General features: G+C 38.9%; 1 protein-coding gene across 4 annotated transcripts; it reads right to left on the bottom strand.

The window, feature by feature from the left end:
* Positions 1-528: 528 nt before the first annotated feature.
* NAA30 (N-alpha-acetyltransferase 30, NatC catalytic subunit) lies at positions 529-22,103 on the bottom strand. 4 transcript variants are annotated; one of them, XM_075029546.1, is made up of 5 exons: positions 22,010-22,103; positions 20,782-21,708; positions 13,160-13,283; positions 11,070-11,125; positions 529-3,852 (listed from the first exon to the last, which is right to left on the bottom strand). In XM_075029546.1, the coding sequence occupies exons 2-5, from the start codon at positions 21,703-21,705 to the stop codon at positions 3,715-3,717; spliced, it is 1,242 nt and encodes a 413-aa protein (XP_074885647.1). In that variant the 5' UTR covers positions 21,706-21,708; positions 22,010-22,103; the 3' UTR covers positions 529-3,714. The 4 variants fall into 4 exon arrangements, with proteins under 4 accessions (XP_074885647.1, XP_074885649.1, XP_074885651.1 ...); XM_075029548.1 differs by lacking the exon at positions 22,010-22,103 and having other exon boundaries at positions 20,782-21,989; XM_075029549.1 differs by lacking the exons at positions 529-3,852; positions 11,070-11,125 and adding an exon at positions 11,142-11,790.
* Between the last annotated feature and the right edge of the window lie 36 nt (positions 22,104-22,139).

Below are 22,139 nucleotides of genomic sequence, written 5' to 3'. Positions count from 1 at the left end.
GCAACCAGCAATTTCCAGCAGAAGTTGGCTACAACTCTCATCTGCACACCTCTTACAAATACACAGCCAAACAGGCACACCACTTGCTGGCCAATTCTCAGAAAGTTTTAGGAGCCTAAACATAATTGTAGAGGGAATAAAGCACAAAGGATTTTTTAAAAGCCATAGGATCCCCCGTACGCTTTTAGGAGAGAGAGTTCTCAGCTTTGCAAGGGCTGCGAGCAGTTCTCAACTCTTGCGTATTACAACTAAAATAATAAAAACCCCACTCCTTATCACCCAGGAAAGTCCAGAATGACTACATTAGTCATAACTTAATAGACATGAAAAAAGGATCCATTTTAGTTCAGCTATGACACTGATGTTCACTGAAATGCTATTCAAGATGCTTGCAACACAGGCATGGAAATGAAAATCAAGTGGTGATAAACAAGTCTCTTGTAAAATTTTTTCCACCATTTCTCTCTCAAGAATAAGCATATATTCATATTTTGTAGACAAAGCAAAACAATCATTAGAACATTTCCATTCAAAAGGAAATAGATAAACAACTTAACCATTTATTTGACTGCATTGTATTTAGACAGCTTGTACATTTCATAACCCCACTGTTTTTGTTCTCATCAAAAAGGATAAAGGGACAGAAGAATATAATCCACTCAAAACAGCAGTCCAGTATTTTGAGATACACTTGATATTTTCATAGATGCCCACCTGATACCTGAACTCCAATATAGGTTGTAATGTTTATACAAGACCTGAAATTTTTTTAACATAGCACTCAGTTTTAGCAATGTCTTGCAGTGCCCTGAAAAATAGTTTGTGACGTACTATGCAACGCCAATTAGATTATGCCTACTTTTCTTGAAGTAATCAACCTGATTAGTTCTTAAAAACACAATATAATGCAAACATCCATACTGACATGTCAGCCAATAGCAACGTTTGGGCAAATTTAAATATAAAAGCGATCAACTCCTTAGATTTGTCAATGCAAAAAGGTGAGGGGGAGAGGACTGTGTTTTAGCAACAGACATGAGAAATAACCAACTTTTCACTGCTAGATTTCTTTGAAAACCTATTTTCATCTCTTCGCAAATTCGGAACTTCCCACTTGATATCCAAATCCCAAGCAACACAGAGAACAAATCTGTTTAATATGAACCAACACATACAGCTTCAGTATCTTCTGTAGTGAACTGTGTGTTACACAGCAGCAATATCAGAACCTTTCAGGCAATGTGCTCTTTTAAAAGAAACGTGCACCTATTTTGCGCAGTATTTTCAAAACGTGCATGGCGACAATTAACTTCTTACAATAAACAAACAGAATTGTATTTGAAGTTTGCTCAGAAGCGATGTTTTTGGCAGTGCCTTCACAAAAAGTGATTTCGACTAACTTCCGAGTCGGCTTTTGAATCTGAAGACACCCACGGCTTAAATATTAACCAATAGAAAACTTGCCTGTCTGGCTTTTCAGTTTTTAAACATCAGCAGACACACAAGATAGCATAGTTTGCAATTTGTGATACAAGTCCAGCAGCTGTTAACAAGGTATGAAACCTCCCTGATCCGTCTCCTTAGTTCAAGCAAGCCAGAGCAGTCACTACGTCCTGGACCACTGGAACATGGTTGAGAGAAATCTCTTTCGATTGATTTAACATTACCAGCATTTAAGTCTTAACAATGAATTAAACCTCCTGAAAAGCTGCCCAGAACAACTGGCAAACCTGAGGGATTGGGATAATGTGAACAAAAGGTTTTATCATGTCACAAGGCAGTAGTGGCAACATACAGGCTTTACGCTGAACTCCAACGTGTTCTGTGAATAACGGACTCCAGTTTGTAACGCTTTGTCTTGGGCACCATTTTAAACACGAGTTTTCTTTACTGAGGGGAACAAACCCCCTCAAAAGTACAAATGGTGTCTATAAGCAGAAAACTCCGAAGGGCCAATTTCCATTAAAAATCTTTATTTTCAAATACAACTCATAATTTGTACATGGTAAGAAATGCCCATCACCATGTGCGATTGGTCTGTGCAAAATAAGGCTTTCCTTTAAATCCAGTTTTCCTGCACAGGGCTCTTTTCCAAATGTTACTGGAGGTAGGGGTTTTGTTGGTTTTGTTTTTAAATGTACAGTAATTAGAAAACAAAAAAAACCAAACCCATGACTCAAACCAAACCTAAAAAAAAAAAAAAAAAAAAAAGTGTAGTAAGGCAAATCTGAAGAGTATGCTCAACTACAGAAGAGCAGATTCACTGAGAGTTCATCCTTTTTTCACAGATTACATAGGTTCTTCCACAAGTCAACTAATACTTTTTTTTTCCAAAGTGAAAAAAACCCAACTGATTCATAGAACTGGGCTATATAATCACACTGAACAAGAATGCCTAGACACTGTAATTACTGAAAAAAATTGATGGGTATTGGTAAAACCTATGTAAGCCCAATTAAAGAAAGGAGAAAAAAAAAATAGAGAAAAACAGAGCAAGAGTGAATGCGAGAAAGAGGGAGAAAGAAAGAAAGAAGCCCTTCCCCGCTGCTTTGATTCTGGAGGGAAAAAATCCCCCAATAATTTAGCTCATATAAGTTTAGAGAAAATGAGAGCAGCTAAAAATGGATACAATGCACCTTGAAATTTATTTCCAAGACCAAGAACCAAAGATTGAAGCATTTTAGAACACTGAAGCAAAACAATCTGAATCTGCAAAAAAATTGTTTCAACTATCTTAAAATAGCTGTTTTTTCAGAGCTTCTAGCCATAATTTTGATTAAATAAAATCATACCAATTTACATTAATTTCCTATATCTTCTTTTAAAAGTCCCTCACTCTTTTAATGAAAAAAGTGCATCCAAAACCAGCAGAGAATTACTGGTGACATCAGGTTCTCTTTTAGCAGCTACTCAAGGTTTTCAAAATAGCTTACACTTCTTGCTATAAGAAAAGAAGGGCCTTCCAAACCCTCATTTGGGAGAAGTATCCAAATTATAAAAATCTGAAATAATTTATTATCAAATCCAGAATTTAAATAAAAGCAGAAATTTTCTTGCAAAGACAATTGAAGAAAGTAAAAGAATAAAAGCATGCACTCCAAACTTAGAGGTGAAGACAAATATACTTATCTATACAGGCACTGGCAGACGCAATTTAATTGTTACTGTTACTCATTGTAACACACACCCCACCCTACAATACATTTTTTTTCATTCACTAATCACTGAGGTACCAATATTTAAGAATGGAAAATTCAATATTGAAAAATAAAACCTAAAATTGAAGCCTTTTTCCAGAAAACTATGGCAATTTTTGTATGAAATGTTAGTATACTTATAGAATTTTACAATCTACATTGGCTTTTTTCTGGAACCAAAAGTCGCGTTCCACATACAGGTTCTTTGATAAAATGTTCACTGTGTATGTAATAGTCAGTAGACTTGCAAATGAATGAACATATCTTGGCTATCAACTGGCACATCTTGCTGGTACCAAAAGAACTCGGAAGTTTGAAACAATCGGTTTTAATTCTGAACAAATGCGCCATGCCAAAGTGCAACAAATATGTGCGACACTCAATGAGACACTGACAGATTAAGAGCTGCATGGAAATTACTAAGTCCACCTGCAAAGCAATTTTGTACAAATTGCATTGCATGCAAAGGACAACTCTGCGCTGTTGGGACGTCAGTTGCTTGATGTGATGGTATCTTTTAACGCAGCCATAGTTTAAGACGCAGTGCATCAACTCCATTTAAATAGTATCTGAACAGCCTCTTGTCTCGCACAAAACCAAGGTTTTCATAAAGTTTCAAAGCAGACTTATTTGTGATTTCTGTTTCCAATACAACCTTTAAGAAAAAAAAAGAAAAAAAACATATCATATTAGAAAGCAGTTGCAGTTACATGACTACTGAAACAATTTCAAAGCTTTTATTTAAAGGTACACTTATTAGCAATGAGTGGAATTAATTTTTTCTTGTCCCGACTTATTTAAACAACCCATCTCCATTACAACATTTAAAAAAAAAATAGCAGTTAACCAACAATCATAATGGTAAATAAGTTTCATTCACTTCAAGATTTTAGTTCTTTGCTGTAAATAGTATTTCAACTCATTACTTAATAGTTAGGGTAAAAATCAAACAAACAAAAACCAAAACAACCCCTCCCCAACACTCCCCCCCCCCCCCCAAAAAACCCCCAAAACCCACAACCCCAAACAAACCAACCAACCCCAACCTACCAAACAGGTCAGGGTCCAAAACATACTTTGAATTTTGAATGAGCAACTGAACTTTCGCATGTCACAAGAACTTGGCACGTGAGCTTTTCTTTAGTCATTTAATATCTTTGACCTCTAATTCAATAGATTTAGACCTAGATACAGGCTTCAGCATTCTACAACTAGCTGTCAGACCCAATGTTTACAATGAATATTTGTGCTCAACACAAGTATCCCAACCTCAAATCAGAGTGCACACCAGGAATAAAGAGCAGCTTTTTCCACCACACCCCCCCCTGCCCCGTGTTTATAAGTCCTGTCATAAATAGCTTAGACCAAACCCAAGTATAAGAGTAGTCCAAATTAAGCAAAGACTCAAAATTGTCCCAGAAGTCTCAAGTACAGGCAAATAACTACACTGGAGTTAACAAGAAGTTAATTACAAAACTGCTGAAGAATGTCCCTCTGAATTGTTCTCCTCTCTTTTCTCCAAACGCACTGAACAGAGCTTTGCCATAACTGGTAAGCCGTGCACCCACTCCAAATAATAAAAACTTGTTCTGCCTCTCTACTGTTGTCCAACTCAATTATTTAAGGATTCTGCTATTAAGGACAGATCATGGTTGCGCAAGAACACAGGCTGAACTAATAAGCTGACTAGACTACATACAGTCCCATGACAATGTACATTCACATATTAAACAAGAGCTGATGGACACTGTAGAAAGACCATACAATGAAAATACAACCTAAGCAATTTCTGCAGCAAACCAGTGATCACTGCTGGTGTTAAGTCCACTAGTGGCTATTTCTAAACCAGCATTTGATACCCACTCTGTGTAGTTAGAACTACATATATAAAACTCCCCAAGTCCCAAAAGAGTCATCTACCCCACCTCAAAACCCAGGACTCTCTTCTCTTCCAATAAAAAGCAGGAAAACTGGTTAACATTCCCCCCTCTCCTGAAAACCAGGAACAAAATATTAGCCTGTATTTGTACAGCAGTTTAAATCAATCTACTTTAAGGACTCTGTGGCCCCCCTGTCTTCAGGCACACATTTCCATTCCCCCTCACCTCTTCTGCCAGCTCACTAGGCTTGTTGCTGAGCTGCTTCAAGAAGCAACCTCGTAAAAAAAATCTTCCCTTTTTCTCTCCATCAGGTTTGTTTTCTGCAGTCTGAGGAGTGGCTAAGCCAATGTAAAAGAGGGAAGCAGCCAGCAGTTAGACTGGTCACCTTCAATAAGATTTAAAAATCCATTTAATGTATATATTTGACCATTACTCAAGTTTCAAGCCACTCTAACCACATTCCAATGGATAATTCCCTCTGCACTTCTCAGTGTAATAATGTTGAAAGAATAGTAAACCCGGGCTAACAACCCAATGAACGACATAAGACTTAGAAGTAGTTCGTCTTCCGAAAAGGAACTAAGAGTCATGCATTAAAATATTAACAGTCAGAGTTATTAAATTACAGCAGGACAGTCTGTTGTACCTGCACACTTAAGACAACCTAATTCAATTCTTAGTCTTATGGCATGAATTAAGAGATTGAATTTCTCTAGCTGGCACTTCACAGACTACTACTATCAAGTCTTGTGACTTGATCGAGTACTCTTAGCATCCTTAATCCATTAAAATGGATAACTATTACTTTGTAACAAATTATGGAAGTGCAATAACTTTTCCTGAAGAGTGCTATTTTCTACGCAATTATGTGCATTGTACAACTTCTTAATTCAAATTAAAACAAAGCATTACGCCAAAGAGGAAATCTGACCCACGTAAATCCACAGTGCAGGAGACTATTATTTGAACTCTTAGCTACAAATGGCATTCAGTCTCATAAAAGTTCAGTAACCTGGCAGAGTGATATAACAAGTCTGTATTCAACTGCAAGCTCGAACACCTTGCAATGCTAAAAGACTTCCAACACTGCAGATCATTGAATTTAAGGGAGTGGTTAAACGTTGAAAATCAGGTTTGCTGGAATCCCACTACCTGGGTGAATGCTCATCTGGAAAGCAAATGCAAGAGATTTTCTCTGGCATTTCTAAGGAACGAAAAATAATTCCCTGATCTTAACATATTACGTTGACCTCAAAGGGCTAAAGACATGTTTGTATTATCTAAAAGGGAAACACAGTCATATTTTATCCAAATTCCATTAGCTTCATTTTGTGAGGGATTCATCTCTTCCTGTGTCAGATTTTCAATCAAGCTCCAAACCTTCAATCTTTACGTTTATTTCTTGTCTCACAGGGTCTATTTTGTTGTACACATATGCCTGTTAAATCCTCTAATAACACAACCACATCCTCCCCTGGAGACCAGCAAAGGTCTGATTGGATTTAACAGCATTTTCTGAACAAGTTGCAACTTTCTGAAGGCTGTTACTTTCTCTTATGTCTTAAATTGCATAAGCCTAACATTTTATCTCAACTGTCTAATTTTAACTGGGTTTAGAAGCAAGAAATCTTCTGTAGTGAGAGTGCAATGTTTCTTGTTATTATGTTTTCATAAACTGAAGAAAAATAGACAGGTCAACCTTTCTTGCTTCTTCAGTTCAAACTGTAAATTAATCAAGTTTAAAAACCAAGTCATAGAATGAATACAGCCAGATCAAATAAGCAAATGAAGAACGTACTCTCTCGGCACTCACAGAAGAAGTTGCTATTCTTACTTCTAAGTCTGGTGTATCATCAGACTCAAGTTATGGGTGCTTCTCCAGTGTCCTTAATCAGTTTAACTGCCTTAACTTTTAAAGAAAATTACCACCCAAAATATAACACTTAATACCTTAGATGATTTGTAGATTAATAAAAAGCTAAGATGTCAGTAGTTTATATAATCCTATTTGAAATGGTTAAAAACATACATTTAATTTTTACAAGTGGGGTACTGAATTAAAATGACACACCTACTGGTGTGGTCAAAAAAACCCACTATAAATCACCCTAAAGTTTCAATGGAAATTCTCATGAGAAGTTGCAACTCCTTTTTACATTCTACATTTTGCTTAAAAAAGCTTTTAAAAGTCCCACTTACTAGAGCCTTATTTTGATTAGTTACCAGTTACATGGTACATTATTTCAGTAATACAAAGTGAATGAATCATATGCAGATTACTTACAGTCATTTGTTACGGATGGAAAACCTACGTATGAATGAACAACTCCTCCTAATTGTGATTAAGGGATGTAACAGTTCCATGTGAAGGTCTTAAGCAGTATAATTTTTGAAAATTGCTTGTCAGTAAAAACTAAGCAAATCTTCAAAAAACAACCAGACACCCAACTTGCTGGAGTTAGCACATGCTTTCCTTTTTTACTCTGGAAGAAAAATCTATTCAAAACTTTGCAGATGGGAGCAAAACTATTCACCTTCACCTCATTTATTTCCATAGTTCACATCTTCTATGCAACCAGCCCATAAAGTTATTCTAAATCATTGTGAACTATTGGAAACTTTGGACACTCAGGCCATTATAATCTCGAAAACCTTCAGTTTACTACCCCAAATATTAGAATTCATTAACATCAAATGTCTGAGAAAGTCACCAAGGTTAAAAAAAACCAAAACCACAATATCTCAAGTTTTGTAATGTTATATCCAGACACTCCAGCTCAAAGCATGCTGTTGAGTACTTTCTTCAGGCTTGAAGGTTATTTCTAGTTCAACCACCCACCCCCAACATCAGATCACTTCCCTCGTTTCTATTCTAATGTAGGCCATGGCCAGCTCCATGGCCAGCTCCTCCCCTCCACACAGATTCCATTCCAGCCAATTCACTTCTTCACTTACTCACCCCACAGCTTCCTCAAGCCAGGAAACAACCCCTGGCTAGAAGGATATTGCCTCTCAGCTTTGAAGCATTGCATATAGCATAAACTACCTCTTAGGCAGCTGGCTGACCACAGAAACTTGCACTGTAAATCACTCGTTCCATAGGCTTGGCTTAGTCTATTCCCACAAAATTAGTTTATAGGAAAAAAAAAGTTTCCTTAAGCATTAAAATATTGCAGCATACTTTGAAATGCCAGCACATCAGTAGTGATTTTTCAAGATTTTCATCTATGGTGTTGTATAAAAATCCTTTATTTTTCAGGACTCAATGTCGATACCTCAAAAGTCCAATCTACAGTACTTTGAAGAGTAATACACTGAACAAAACATTTATCAGATTATATGCCACAAGTTATTAAAGTCAAGTACACTTACTGCATCCATTCCATAATTAGATTGAAGGGAGGAGTTTCCAAGCAGCTTTTGAAAATTTTCACCCACAGCTGCATATTCATGTTTTTAATCCTATTCCAAGCAAGTTTCAGAAAATAGCATTTTTTTTAATTGCAGTTCATCTTATATCAAGTAAAAACATCTTTTTATTTTCATCATGCTTCTGATTTTATTAAGGGATCTAGAAAAATATCTTAAGAGCAGCTGAGATGATTAAACTATTTACACACCTCACGAAGACAAATTACTGTAATGTACTACTACATTTTTTATCAGCTCTAGGCATCAATTAGACAGCCAGAAACCATTCTCCCAACAACTATTGCAAAAACTGATGAGGGCAAGCGTCTTGGCTCTGTCAGACAGAGCTTTTAATTGGTGGCTGGTTGGATTTTTCAGTTTCTGGTCATGACTGAAAACTTGGCGATCCACCATGTGGTACAAGTAACCAACATCATTATTTTGTACTATGTATATCTGGAAGAAGCCTACACTTGGTGGCAAAGAAAAGAAGAAAACATGAAAACATTGGCTATTTGGTTGTAGATGACCTGTATGTGAAAAAGAACAACATAAATATATCAAATCAGTGTGGGTATGCCTCTACCGACCAACTAGAAAGTCAGAAATAAACTCTGCTTGCTCTCCATGCTGCCCGGGCATAATGAGCTCCCATTTCAAAATTCTTTGCCAGCACAAGACTCAGCTGATGCAAAAGCCACCAAGAAGCAGGGCATAATTAGTTCAGAGTCATCATCCCACAAACACGGTTACACAGTTTCCAAACTGGAACTGAAACATGCCTGCACCCGCCCAGCACACAGTTCAAGGAGCTTGAATTGTAGCACCCTCCATTAAAAAGGGACAGCAACACTCTCTGAAAAATGCCCTCTGCGCTTAGTACAAAGCGTTTATACAGCACCATAGATGAACATCTGTGACTAAGACTTAATGAGGTCTCACTGTAGACTAGCCTGCAATCCTTATCACATTTACTTCATTTTTATGAAGACAAACAGTAAGAAGGGCTCTTGGACTGATACAACAGTGGTAGAAAAAAAAAAGACAGACATAGGAGAGATTATTATGCATATACCTGTTAGATAGTCCAATTTAGAAATAAAGTTACATGAGAAGTAGTATACATACACTCATAAATCATATGGTAATTATCGCAACTCTGGTAGCTTGAGTGGAAATAGCCAGTTCTACTGCTGACTCTAACAACAGTAGGCAATTCACTTCACTTCTTTGCATCTCAGTTCTCCAACTGCGATGTGAACAGTGTGATACTATTCCTCAATTATTTTTTAATCTTGAATACTCTAGCAATGGCAAATGAATTCAAGACCATAGTGGAAAGCCATGGAAAAAAAACCACAAACAAAAAACTCTTTTTTTGATTAGTTCAATGTATCAAGGAGTAAAACAGATTAGAGCAAAGCATATTACATACGATGACAGACGCAACAAGCCAAAACAAAGAACTTGAAGAATTACAGAACTATCAGATTGCAGTATACTGCCAGAGTACAGCATAAATTAGAGAGAGAGAGAGAAAAAAAAAAAAAGACACCAGTAAGCAGAGACATGAAAGAATCTGAAGGGAAGGACAAATATCTCAAACAATGAATGAAGTCAGAACATATGCAGGGATGCTTCAAGAGGCATAACACAAGTGGAAAAATAAACAGAGTATGTGCCAGAAGTCCTGCAACAAAAATTGTAGTTTTGCATAAGAAACTTCACCACACCGCAGCAGGACAATTGAGGGAGCAGTTGAAACAAGATAACAGAGAGATCAAAGGATCATTAACTATGATACACTGAAATAACACAGTGCTCACTTATCAGGAACAACCTAACAATTGCATTGTACCAAGGAGATGAAAGTTAAAGGGACAGATAACTAGATTAAGGGATGTAGGGAGAGTTCCTCAGTAGTTAAACATAGCACATAAAGATAGTTAGTTGCTTCATATATATATATATATTAAAAAAAAAAAAAAAAAAAAAGGACTGTAATCTGGTAAAAGGAAAGACTACTAACACATAGGCCAGAGAAAGTTTGACAGTGATTCAGTCACTTTCCTTCCAAGTTTTCACTGACATGCTAGATCATTAGAGTTCTGTTAGTGCTACGTAGCATAGCTACGCACTGTCAGAATAGCCTGATGACTTGCTGTGATAAAACCACATTCTGCAATACTACAGCACATACTACTCCAGTACCTCTGTGTATCCTTTAAGTACAGAAGTATTACACACAACATGCAAGTTACACTAGTCAGTAGCACCTTAAACTAGTCCTTGGAGGAAAACATGCCTGCAACCGAAGGCTGAGGCAGCTTCACAAAGCAAGACAAAACCTGAGACACTGAATTTGAGCCCTTATGACAAAGTTAGAAAATCCTTCTCCTATTTGTGCCATACGTTTTTCTGAGGCTATTTTTCCTTTTATTATAAAAGGAACAGCTTCTTACCAACCCACTCCCCACCTAAAAAAAAAAAGTCCTGTAGGAGAGAAACCTGTGAAATGAATCCACATATAGGAGAATGCAAACCATTTACATTATGAAAGTTTTTGATTATAAAATCTTACCTCATCACAATCTCCTTCAACCATAGCATAAATAGCTTTCTTAACCAAGTTTGTACCTGTAATATAGATTTCAGTAAGTGTCAGAGTTGCAAGGCAAAAGATGCTAGTTTATATATGACTAACATGTGTGCTACCTACATGACATGACACCTGGGGAAAGCAGGGAGGAAAGAAATAAAGAAACAAGAAGTTGCAGTCAAGTTGCAGTCTCAAGTTTGAACATTAAAATAATCTGTGAAGTTATCCAGAGACTCAGCTTGAGCGCAAGATTCTTCTAACACAAGGATATTAGAAACAGGCTTCTATGTTTAACTTAGTGTTATATATAGCCTTCCAAGATGTGATTCATTCCTTTTTGTTGCATTTAAAGTCAAAATCTGCTGGCACGTACTTGAAGGACATTCATCTTCCAAGGGAATTTCCTCTTACTAAAACAAATACTTCTATTAGTAACAGAACTTATGAAACCACTTTTCTTGTGGCTCACTCCCATTTGGATTTGCTAGTATCTAATAATATGGTTGAAGCCCATCCCTTCCCCTCAGTCAAGCATTAATTTAATTCTTTATCATTATTTTTCATCTATTTCACAACAGTTCTACAAATGTAATATCCCTACCTGTCTGTAGAATTGGGGTGAAATTGAAAGTTGATTTCAAAGTTATTAGTGGAAAAAACTGCTGTTCAATGAAATTGCATAAATCTCACTTCCATAAGAAGGCTAAGGAAAAGGAAAAAAAACCCCAAGGAATCTAGAGAATGTTTTAAAGTATTCTCAAAACTTTAATAAATTAAGATTTTCATTGAACATACGACAAAACTGTACTACATAGAAAACAAATCTTCAGATTAACAGCACACTTTGAGAAATAGCAAGGTGGCAAATGTAGGAAAAAGTCAACATACATAATGCTAAAGTAAGTAAGGCTTTAAATATAAAATCTATTTATATTACTCTAAAATAATGAACTGACTAAAGCAAGGGAAAAAATCTTGCAGAGGCCTTTATAATAACAGCATTAGTTCTTATTTACTTATGAATCCAAGCACCTGCAATTAAATTATGGCAGGTTCCTTCATGACTCAGCTAAAAGGAAAGGAGACAGTGATTTCTCAGTATCCTCTTCCCTCTGCTCCACTACAGAAACCAACAATGGCTTTTGAATTGCACTGGAGAAAAAAAAAAAACCCCACACATGCTTGAATAGTCATGATAATACATAGTCTTTTGGAGTTTTTTTTTCTTTTTGAAGAGGAGAACAAACACAATGGTACCATTCTGCAATGTATGGCCGAATTTTTCCATTGCAAGTAATTTTCTGTCTTTAATCACAAAAGTATGAGCTGTTCAGTGTGAATGAGTGGTGAAGCTCATTTCTAGCCTTTAAAGTTGATGTCTACGTTTTAAGTTAAAAATATTACAAGATGTAATTTCACAATAACCAACACAAAAAAATAAAGTTCCATAAGAACAGGTTTTTAATTAAGCCAGCTGGAATAACTGGTGTTAGAATGAAAATCCCCTCATCAGGGCAAAACTGATTGATGGAGGGCAAACTCCCTGCCAGGAGTGATTTCTTTTGTCATGTAACTTCCCACAAAACAGATCTCCATTGCAGTCATTCAAGTAGCAATACACAACTATTTTTCTTCACTTATTAATACAAGGAGGTACATACATTCTCCTCAATGGGCAATATATGCGTAATTGATAGGGGAAAGCCAGGGGATAAGTTCACTGAAAAAAGATAGACTGAACACAACACAGAAATACAGTGATGAGGGCACATATAAAAACGCAAAACAACTCCTACTGTTGCTATTTGACAGTTGTAATAGGCAGAGGTAAGGGGCTGCTGACTGCCTTTCTTTTTAGCTTTACCGTATCCCTGATGTAGATCTCATAGGGCATTTCAGGCTATTTTAACAAAATAAAAAAAGCTACTGGGGAGCTTGTGTGGTTGAGTAAGGCGGGGATGACAGACAAACCACCACATCTAGAAATTCAGTTCTGCTTAAATCTTTATGACAGCTACAGTTATCCCAACTATAGGATTTAAGTAAGAAGTAACAAAAAAGGCTATTCTTACCAATTCCTTTTCTTCTGTATTTGGAATCCACTGCTAACATGGCTATATAACCTCTGCGGAACATCTTTTTGTGCATATCCAGCTTGCAGACGATGGCACCTACACACTCCTCACCTACCATGGCCTTAAAGACAAACATACACGTATGCATTCTCAGTTTGTGATCTATAGTGCTACCAAAAGTAGTAAACCAGTTCATTTTAAGTGAAACAGCCACACAAAATTTGTTTGCATAAAGCTACAAAAAAAACCCTAAATAAATTTTAAAAACGTCTCCAAAAGTGTAAATAAGATTAAAGGACTCTTATTTCTTTATTACATTCAAAGTTATGAGTCAATTAACAACCAATGAACTGTCCTGGAGAGAACCATGTTATTATTCCATGAAGTCTACAGGCAAGAACATGTGTGATAGAAAAGGGGCGGGGGGGGGGAAAGACCACGTTAAGGCATAAATCACCCTTTCGTATGGGCTGCCCAAGAGGGAAAAAAACTCCATTCCTGTTTTATAGTGATCTGAATTTTCATGTACAAGGGCTGTGGTAGATAACACGCTTAATTTTTGTCTGGTTTTAATGTCAAGGCCACAAAGGATCAGAGAAAAATGTTGCTGTGTTTAATCTTTAGCAACTGTCATTTTCAGTCATATAACACCCAAAGAACAAAAAAAAAAAAAGCACACAGTTAATTTCACACATTTTAACTGTTCGGAGATTTCATTTGTTAAGAGCTATGCACTGACAGTTAATCCCAATGGTATTGTCACAAAAAGCATGGTCAAGGAGATGTAGTTATTCTGAAATATTAGGAAAAAAAAAAAACCCAAAAAGAAAAGAACCTAACTCCTCCCCAAACACTTATCAAACCACTTGCACAACCACTGTGTTCACAAAAATTTTACCATGAAATATATTAGAGAAAGAGTGTAAGAAAAACTAAGTCAAGTTAACTGAAGGATTAGGCAGCATGAGAGATTAACGACATTATAACCTGCAGCAGTAAAACTGAATAATGCTGCAGAGTAGGATAGCATCCAAGGGGAGAATGAATTACTATTCATTCAGGAAAGATTGACAGAGATAAAAGAGAAACTCATAATTGTACGTATGGGTGTATAAGTGGATCCACAGACTTTGATAGACCTGTATCTGCAGGGGGGAACTAGCCTTCGGCTCGAGTGTAGCAACTAAACCGGGACTACAGCACATGATTGGCACAAGCATGTGCCGGCACAAGCGCTTCTGGATAATCCAAATTTACAACAGTAAGACACGTCAAATGAAAAGGCCTTGCCGGAGCCGGTACTGCCAGGCCTCGGTGCAGCCCACCTGTGAACCCAGTGCTCGCTTCTCCAAAGTCTATGGTATATACTCCATAGCCTCCAACCACCTGAACTTTTTTGTATACAGCTTATAGGCTAAGACTGTATGGACAGAAGATATATTCATGCAGATCATATTGCAGGCACAGACGGACAGTTTTTTCACCCCAAGAATAATAATGTCTTCTAGCATCTCTGCCTGGATGGCGGGTTATTAACCAAGTTAGCTGTCAAGCAGGAGCTGTATCAAAGGTGAAATGAAGCAGCCCAAAATGTACGAGCTGGAGTTCCAAAGCTCTATGATACAGCATGATCCTAACGCCATTTCTAATATAGTTTAAGCTCATCAGGCAAATACAATTATTGCTAAGTTTTTATTTGGCAGGAAAACACATTTTTTAGCAGTATCCAAGAACAACCCTGAACAATCTGAACAAGTGGGTTTTAAAACAGCAAACAAAAACTGTAGCATGATCTAAATGGACTGAAATACACAGCCTCTAAGCAGTCTTTCATTTGTTCTAAAATACAGTTTATTCCACAGAAAAGAAAAGTTGTACTTATACTAAAACTGTCTATGCAAAGTGTCAGCTCAAGGCAAGTTTTGTATCTCAGCTCAGACCTGAGAAAACCAGGGAGTTAAATAAAGAGTATCATCAGACAGACTGTTCATAACATTGCTATAATTATGCAGAGTACCTAGATGTAATCTTATACCTCACTTTAAAAAAAAAAAAAAAAAAAAAAGGCACACCACTAACTAGCATGTTATAGTTATGCTTTGCCCTGAAGTGAACACGTGCAAATTGTTGATTGTAACCATCATGTGGAGAATTTTTTAAGATACATCTTTTACACACTTCAAGAGTAGTGATATTCTAGACATTGCATATCTGTGTTTTTCCTTCTTTAGGGCACTTTTCAGAAAAGCTATGTTCATGAATCATATATTTAAAATGCTAAATGAACAGCAAAGAATTTTGTTTCAGTGATCAAAGCAGCGAATACCCACTGGTTTTACCACTGTTGCCAGAGAGCTGAATAAAGTATGACTTTATTAGCAGTTCCCCAAACACTTAAATCTATTTCTCTGTCTTTAGGCAGGTAAGACTGCCAGTTAATCTACTGTTGTTCCACTTACAGAGGGAGTGCTGCATTTCCCCCTCAATTTGATTTTTTTTTCTTGCCTTGCCTCTCCTTTCTCCTTCTCTCCAACGTCATCTAAAGCTGGAAATGAACCTAAAATGTGATGTAAAACTTTGTAATTTAAATCCCTGGAGAAGGTTAAACTGTGTAAATAAAAAAAGCCAGGCTGAAATAGGGACAGTGGGGAGGAGACAGAAAAAGTCGTTCCCATACAACACCATTTACGAAAAGACAATCATGGGCCAAATTTTCTTTTCAGGTATATGAGAGTACTTCTAAACATACAAGTTTCTACAAACAGAATTCAGCCCAAGTTACTATTATATATTATAACCCCACAGAGTACTATAAGATTTACTTCAATCTAAGTCATTAGCAGGATTAACATACATGAATTCAAATCCAATATTTGCATCAACTTTGTTCTTATGAATAAGTTTAAATGTTTAAAACAAACTAGATTTTAGTATCTTTGTACTGCAACCATGTATTACTAGAAGAGTGAGCACAGAAACGTCTGTCAATCAGCAAGAACATTACTTTTCACAAAATTAAACAATTGGCATTAATTTCATTAGTGAAGATGGCATTAAATCTGTCAGCCACAGTCTGAGTACGCGTTTAATACCCAGATCCTGTGACATTTGTTCCCATTTAAAGAAGATTAAAACAACCAGCTAGCCCCCAAAAGAGGAATATTTTGTGATTCAAATGCAGTAGAACCTGTGCTACTGCAATACAGCTTCCCTTTCACACATGCACCAAAATCTATCCCAAAGTATCACAGAAACAGCTCTGTATGAATCTTTTGGCTTACATTTAGCGATCATGTTACTGAATGCCATTAGAGGATACATTTAGGCTAATGGTTTTAACCTAAAGTCTGGCAGTTCAGTCAGAGCTCTTTACAACACCAGGCAAATCACTAAGTCACTCTGTTCCCACTCTATGAAACTGGACATGAGTAATTCCCTCCTGTGCAAGGGCATTGCCAGAATAACTACACTAGCTGTTGTTAAATACTCAGATGCTGCAATGACTGAAGTTTTCACAAAGCCACTAACAGTGAGAAGTAGCACAGCAAGCCCATATCTGAAACCATGATCACTCCCTAAGAGGAAATCAGAATACAGAGAGAGTTTGCAAATTGGGAATGGATGTTACAGAATTTCTTCTTACGTCTTGCCATGAAGCTAGGAAGACTTCCCAGACAGTTTCCTAACTTTTCTGGTTCTTTTATGCCCCAAGTTTCCGCAACTGAAAAACAGGGATGATGTCTTACAAGTCTTAATTTCAACATGAAGTACACTTAGACTCTTGAATAAAATACAATTAGAAAAAAAAGAAAAAAAGGCAAAGTATTAGTATAAAACAAGATCTTAACTGCAGTCATTTAGGATTTACAACACATTTAAAACCACTTACATGGAATTAATAGGTTATTTTTAAACTTGTGAAAGTTTAAATTGTAAATGCTGCTATAGCTGGTGGCAAAGTTAAGAACCCCATAAAAGCACAGATTTTTCCAGATTTTTCTTAAAAGGCAGCTGAGTGGTGCAGTATTGTGAATTACAGGAGAGGTTACAACACTCAGCCAGAACTCTGCTTTTATTACATCCTGTCTTATCCCAACTTTGGCACACAGAAAGGTTTCCTAAGCTCACCTCTCCCATGCTAAAGTATTTTGAAAACAATTTTCTGAAATACTTAATGTATCAGTTCTAAATGAAAGTTTTAGAACTTTAACACTGCTGAGACTAGAAGCTGCAAAAACACTTTAAAAGGAAGCTACAACTTTGAAAATGCATTTACAATCCATATGGGGACAAAGCTGTAGCAATGCTTAAAAATGCTTCACGTGAAACAAAAGATACCCCTTTCCTCTGTTATTTTTTGACAGAGTGGTTATCATAGGTCATTTGAAGAGAAACTGGGCTGACAGAGCTCCTGGGAATAAGTGAAAACCAGGCATTCACAGGGCATCCACACCCTGCACACAGTGCAAACCTGCTCTTCCAAAGACAGGCAAAACCTGAGTTTAGGCAGACAGTTGCAGTTTATGGAGGAAAAGGTTATTACCTTGCAACAGCTCAGTCACATAACACTGCAGTGTAACACATCAGAACTGATCATCAAGTATTCCCAATCTGTTACCCCTAAAGTCAGGAAGACAGTTACACGGATGAATTTGACATTAAAATGAACATGTTTTGAAGATTCCTAGTATCTCCGGGTCCTTTTAAAGTGGAATATGAACCACTTTTTTGAGCATACAGTTAGGAAATGGTTTGATACAGCAAAACCATGCTAGTAACTAATTAGGATTGGTCCTATACCTTCCCTCCAGCTCTTCTCTTGCACCAACACCAGTGCCTGTGACATCCTACTATGAATGTATTTGGAGCTCTAAACCAATAGAAACCTGACCCTAAAATATATACATACGCACACACTTATAAATATATGGTGGTGGTGGGAGGGCTATCTTAGCTTCCCAAATCAGAGAAACACAAGGGTTGGCACAACCCAGGAAGAGGTAGTTGAACAGAAAGGAAAAGCAAGCAGCCCTTCTGGTTGCACTAGCCATTAGAGCAATGGTGCACCTTGGGAAGGCCAAGCCAAAACTTGGCAAGTTTCAAACCCATGAGATAATCATAATCAGGAATAATGTTAATAATGCCCCCAGAAAACAGTTCTGCATTGTCAGGTATCCAAAATGCTAGGTAGCAAAATTATGGTGTTTAAGATGGTTTACTGAATAAATACCAGCAAGGGACAACTGCTGATGATTCATGGAAAATACACATACCATCTTCAATTGAAATGGTGTTAGTACTTTCCCCTCACATGTTGAGAAAGGGAAGGGAGCCTATGACAGTGCAATGAAGACAGGTGAGTATGCATTGTAAGATTTTAAAAACGGTGATGGTGAAGTTCAGTAAAGGAATTGATCAAACCCCTACAGATATTTTTTTCAAATACAATCAAATGGCAGTCTAATCCCTCTCCCCAAGACCAGTCAAAACCAAAACAAAACCTGAAACCAAAAGGGTGTGCGGCCATAAGGCATTAAAGACAAATGATTCTGTGAGATCAGGCGCTATGCCTCTGTTCACCATCCTGGCACTGTTCTTGCTAATTGCAATATGCACTCCCTGACTGAAGATAAGTATTTTAAAGAGACTTAATACATAGAAGTAGTTCAGTAATCCACTAACCGCAGGAACAAATTAAATTTTATAGAACAGAAAGTCTTCAAGACAACCTCTAAAAAACAAACCTTAAAAATACTAAAACCAGTCACAAAAAAACCCCATCAAATTTGACTCAACATACTGCAAGACCTTCAAATCATTAAGTAGATAACAACTTGCTAGCTTTAAACTTTCATAGCCATATATTCTTCTCTGCAGTTTTATGTACTTCACATTGTTCCACCCTTCAAAAAAAGGCAAATACACAGAATTCAAGTAAAGGTTTGTTGATTCTTCAAGGCTACCAAAAAAACCCCAAAAACTGTCACTACAAAATAAGCTTAAGACACTTTCTTTTCCTTGAGGGGTATCTTATTCTTTGAATGCACTTATCAAAAATCACCCATTTTAGTGCTCTGTCAAACAACTTGCCATTGCTCTTTTTGTAACAAAATTCTCAAGTTACTCCCCAACAAAAAAATAAAGATTTAAAGTCTAAACAAATGCATCGTGATCTAATAGTATCCAACATTACCTTGGCATTACCAGCGATACACTTGGTGCTTAAAGTATGGACATTTCTAGTTCACAAGCATTTATTTTCAGTATGAGGTAAATCAGTCATACACATAGCTCAGTGCTTGAAAAACACCATTCTGCTCTGATCAGCACCCTTATAATGGCAAACATGACTTTGCCATTTCAAACATTTTCAAATATTTTCATATCTCTATTTTGTTCCAGACGGTAATGCTTTGCTCAACTTCCTATAATCCTACTGTATTCCCTCTTCAGGGTTTTAAGAGGCACAGTTCTGAAAATCCTCCTATAAATCATATAAATCCCACTATAAATTATACCAGACCCTAAACCAAGAACATTCAGGAAGTTTAAGGCCAGATGGATTTCATTAGCCTCACCTCCTGTACTCATATCCTATTAAAATTTTACAGAGATACTCTAGAATTGAAGGGTGCCTTGGCTCTGGCTAAATCATACCTTTCAGAGAGGTGTCCAGCCTTGATTAAAACATCAAGAGAGAAGAATCCATCATTTACCTTAGCAAGGAAGTGCCATACACTCCCATCAATGTTCTGTTTTGCAGATGTAAGTTTTCCTATGAGTAAATCAAACACAGCTAAGCTCCCACTATACACATATACTCCTCAGGCCAACTTATACTCAGTTTCATGTACCTGTGGACAAATTATCATCCTAAAAGCATGCTTTCCAACTGAGACACAAGTTCTTCCATAAGTGCTAAAGATTTAGAAAGACAGGGTGACAGCTAAATCAGTCTTTTCAATAGTGCTGTAGGAAGCATATAAAACTAAACACATCGTTAGTACAGCAAGACAATCTAAGCAGCACAAGAATTTCCACATGCTGCACACACTATCACACCTGTAAGAAGCAAAACAGTTGTACTTGTCTTTTTCAAAGCAAGCTCACAGATAAAAAGTCTACAAAACCTTTCACAGTGTCTCTCCATGTATCACCTAACATTTATATGCTAGCCATGCTGAATTCTGTTTTAAAACCATTGTGCAAGAATTACTAAGCACATGTAAGACACTAGTGGACTAGGTACTTTCTTTTTTAAATACAAACCTAGGAACTGAGACAGAATGATAAAATGAGCTACCAAAGGTCACAAAAGTCAATGTCAAAACCAAGATTAGAAGCCTTGAATTCCTGGATCCTAGCCCTGTGCTCCGACCCTCTCCCCACCACTTAAAACATGTATTAACAAATGTAGGAACTTCAGGCATATGCTTTACTTATACATGCACAGGTCACAAGGGGACTTCATTAGGAAGACAGGTACTTCCAAAAAATCTTGGCCTTATCCACAAAAAGATTATTATAAGTATTTCCACAACCATCAACCCTTTAATCCTCTCCTCCCCAGCCCCAAACCACTCCCAATTCCTGCCCTCCCTGCCCCCTCTGGCACTTACCAAAAAGCAAAGTTGTGGCCAGTTGTGGATAAAATACCTATATGTGTAAATGGAGTAGGGTTCAGACAGATCTTTGGTGATCAGTCTCATGATATCGGGCATCTGCAGCTCTGACTCATATCGGACGTATCGTATCGTTATGTCCTCCTCGGGCTGAGAGTCCGTTCCCGAGCCTTTCAAACTGCAAGCTGCTGCTAAGGACCCGGAGAGTAGCAGCAAGGACTCCTCCTCCTCCCCTCCTTCATCCCCCTCCTCCTGCTCTTCCTCCTCCAAGCCAGTCTCTCCTGCCAGTCCATTGCGGCCTGCAGTCTTAGCAGCAGTCGTAGTTGTGGCAGCAGGCTGGCTCCTGTCCTCTCTTGCTGCTGCTGCTGCTGGGGGAGAAGGAGGAGGAGAGGGTGCAGTCCTTCCCTGGGAAGGGAGGTGGTTGGTAAGGGGGGATGAGCACGGTGCTGTGGTCGGGGGCGATGACTGCTGCTGCTGTCCGGAGCCCATTGTTTTGCTGGCTCGCTTGTTCTCCAGCCCCTCGGGGGCTGCCCCTGCCTCCGAGCTGAGGATCTTGCTCTTGAGGGAGGCCCGCAGGTGCCGCAGCTCGGGGCTGATGAGGCCGTTGAGCTGGTGGTTGTGGTGCGGGGGATGGTGGTGGTGGTGGCGGTGCTGCTGCGGCCCCCCCTTGCCGCCGTCGCTGCCTCCTCCTCCTCCTCGCTGCTGCCGCTCCCGTCCGCCCGCGGGTCCCTCCTCTTCCTCCTCCTCTTCGGCTTCCTCGTCCTGGGCCCCGGTGCAGGCGGCGGCGGCGGCAGCAGAGGAGGTGGAAGAGGAGGAGGAGGAGGAAGCAAGCCCCCCTCCTCCTCCTCCTCCGGGGAAGGGGGAGAGCGTGTCCCCCTGCGGGGAGAGGACGCTGCTAGGCCCCGGCGGTACCTCGGCCATATCCTACGGGAGAGACCGACACAAACTCACCGAGGAGGAGGGCGTCAGACGAGACGGGGACGGGGAGGAGGTGGCGGCCTCACGGGCCGCGGTCGGGGGCGGGGGGGTGCGTGTGTGTGTGGGGGGGGGCGCGAACAAAGGCAGGGACGGTGCCCGGGCCCCGCCTCGCCGCCCCGCCGCCGCCTCTTCCTGCCGTCCCGTTCCCCCCACCGCCGCCGCCGGGGCCCTTCCCCGGTCCTTTGCGGGCCCCGGGCGGCCGCCCGCCGCCGCCGCGGCCTCCCCGCCCGCCGCCGCGGCCACTCACCCCCGCGTCTCCTCAGCGCCGCGGCTCCCACTCTCCGCTCATCCAGCGGCCGCCAAGCGCGGCCGCCGCTGCCGTAACCCGCCGCCAAGTTTCCTGTCAGCCCTTACGACACTTCCTCCCTTGGCGGCGG

The sequence above is a fragment of the Buteo buteo genome, chromosome 6 (genome assembly GCF_964188355.1).
Source record: "Buteo buteo chromosome 6, bButBut1.hap1.1, whole genome shotgun sequence".
In the NCBI taxonomy this organism is placed as follows: domain Eukaryota; kingdom Metazoa; phylum Chordata; class Aves; order Accipitriformes; family Accipitridae; genus Buteo; species Buteo buteo.
This window is presented reverse-complemented; position numbering and strand designations above follow the sequence as displayed.